We start from the raw sequence: 419 nt of genomic DNA, 5'->3' as shown, positions 1-419 counted from the left end.
ATGAAGCCGCGCGGCTCGGCGGCCAGCCTGTCCTCCATGGAGCTCATCCCCATCGAGTTCGTGCTGCCCACCAGCCAGCGCACCAGCAAGACCCCGGAGACGGCGCTGCTGCACGTGGCCGGCCACGGGAACGTGGAGCAGATGAAGGCGCAGGTGTGGCTCCGCGCGCTGGAGACGAGCTCGGCGGCCGACTTCTACCAGCGGCTCAGCCCCGACCACTTCCTGCTGCTCTACCAGAAGAAGGGCCAGTGGTACGAGATCTACGACAAGTACCAGGTGGTGCAGACCCTCGACTGCCTGCGCTACTGGAAGGTGCTGCACCGGAGCCCCGGCCAGATCCACGTGGTGCAGCGGCGCGGCCCCTCCGAGGAGACGCTGGCCTTCCAGCGGCAGCTCACCGCCCTCATGGGCTATGACGT

The 419-nt window shown here is 67.8% G+C and overlaps 1 protein-coding gene across 3 annotated transcripts in view; it reads left to right on the top strand.

Annotated features, from left to right (window-relative positions):
• Window positions 1-419, top strand: part of PIK3CG (phosphatidylinositol-4,5-bisphosphate 3-kinase, catalytic subunit gamma) — a 38,627-nt gene that overhangs the window by 4,039 nt on the left and 34,169 nt on the right. For all 3 annotated transcript variants that reach the window (XM_005862872.2, XM_014536927.1, XM_014536928.1), the window contains exon 3: window positions 1-418. In XM_005862872.2, the coding sequence (XP_005862934.1) occupies window positions 1-418 (418 nt within the window). The remainder of the gene's footprint in view (window position 419) is intronic.

Source organism: Myotis brandtii, unplaced genomic scaffold (genome assembly GCF_000412655.1).
Source record: "Myotis brandtii unplaced genomic scaffold, ASM41265v1 scaffold17, whole genome shotgun sequence".
In the NCBI taxonomy this organism is placed as follows: domain Eukaryota; kingdom Metazoa; phylum Chordata; class Mammalia; order Chiroptera; family Vespertilionidae; genus Myotis; species Myotis brandtii.
This window is presented reverse-complemented; position numbering and strand designations above follow the sequence as displayed.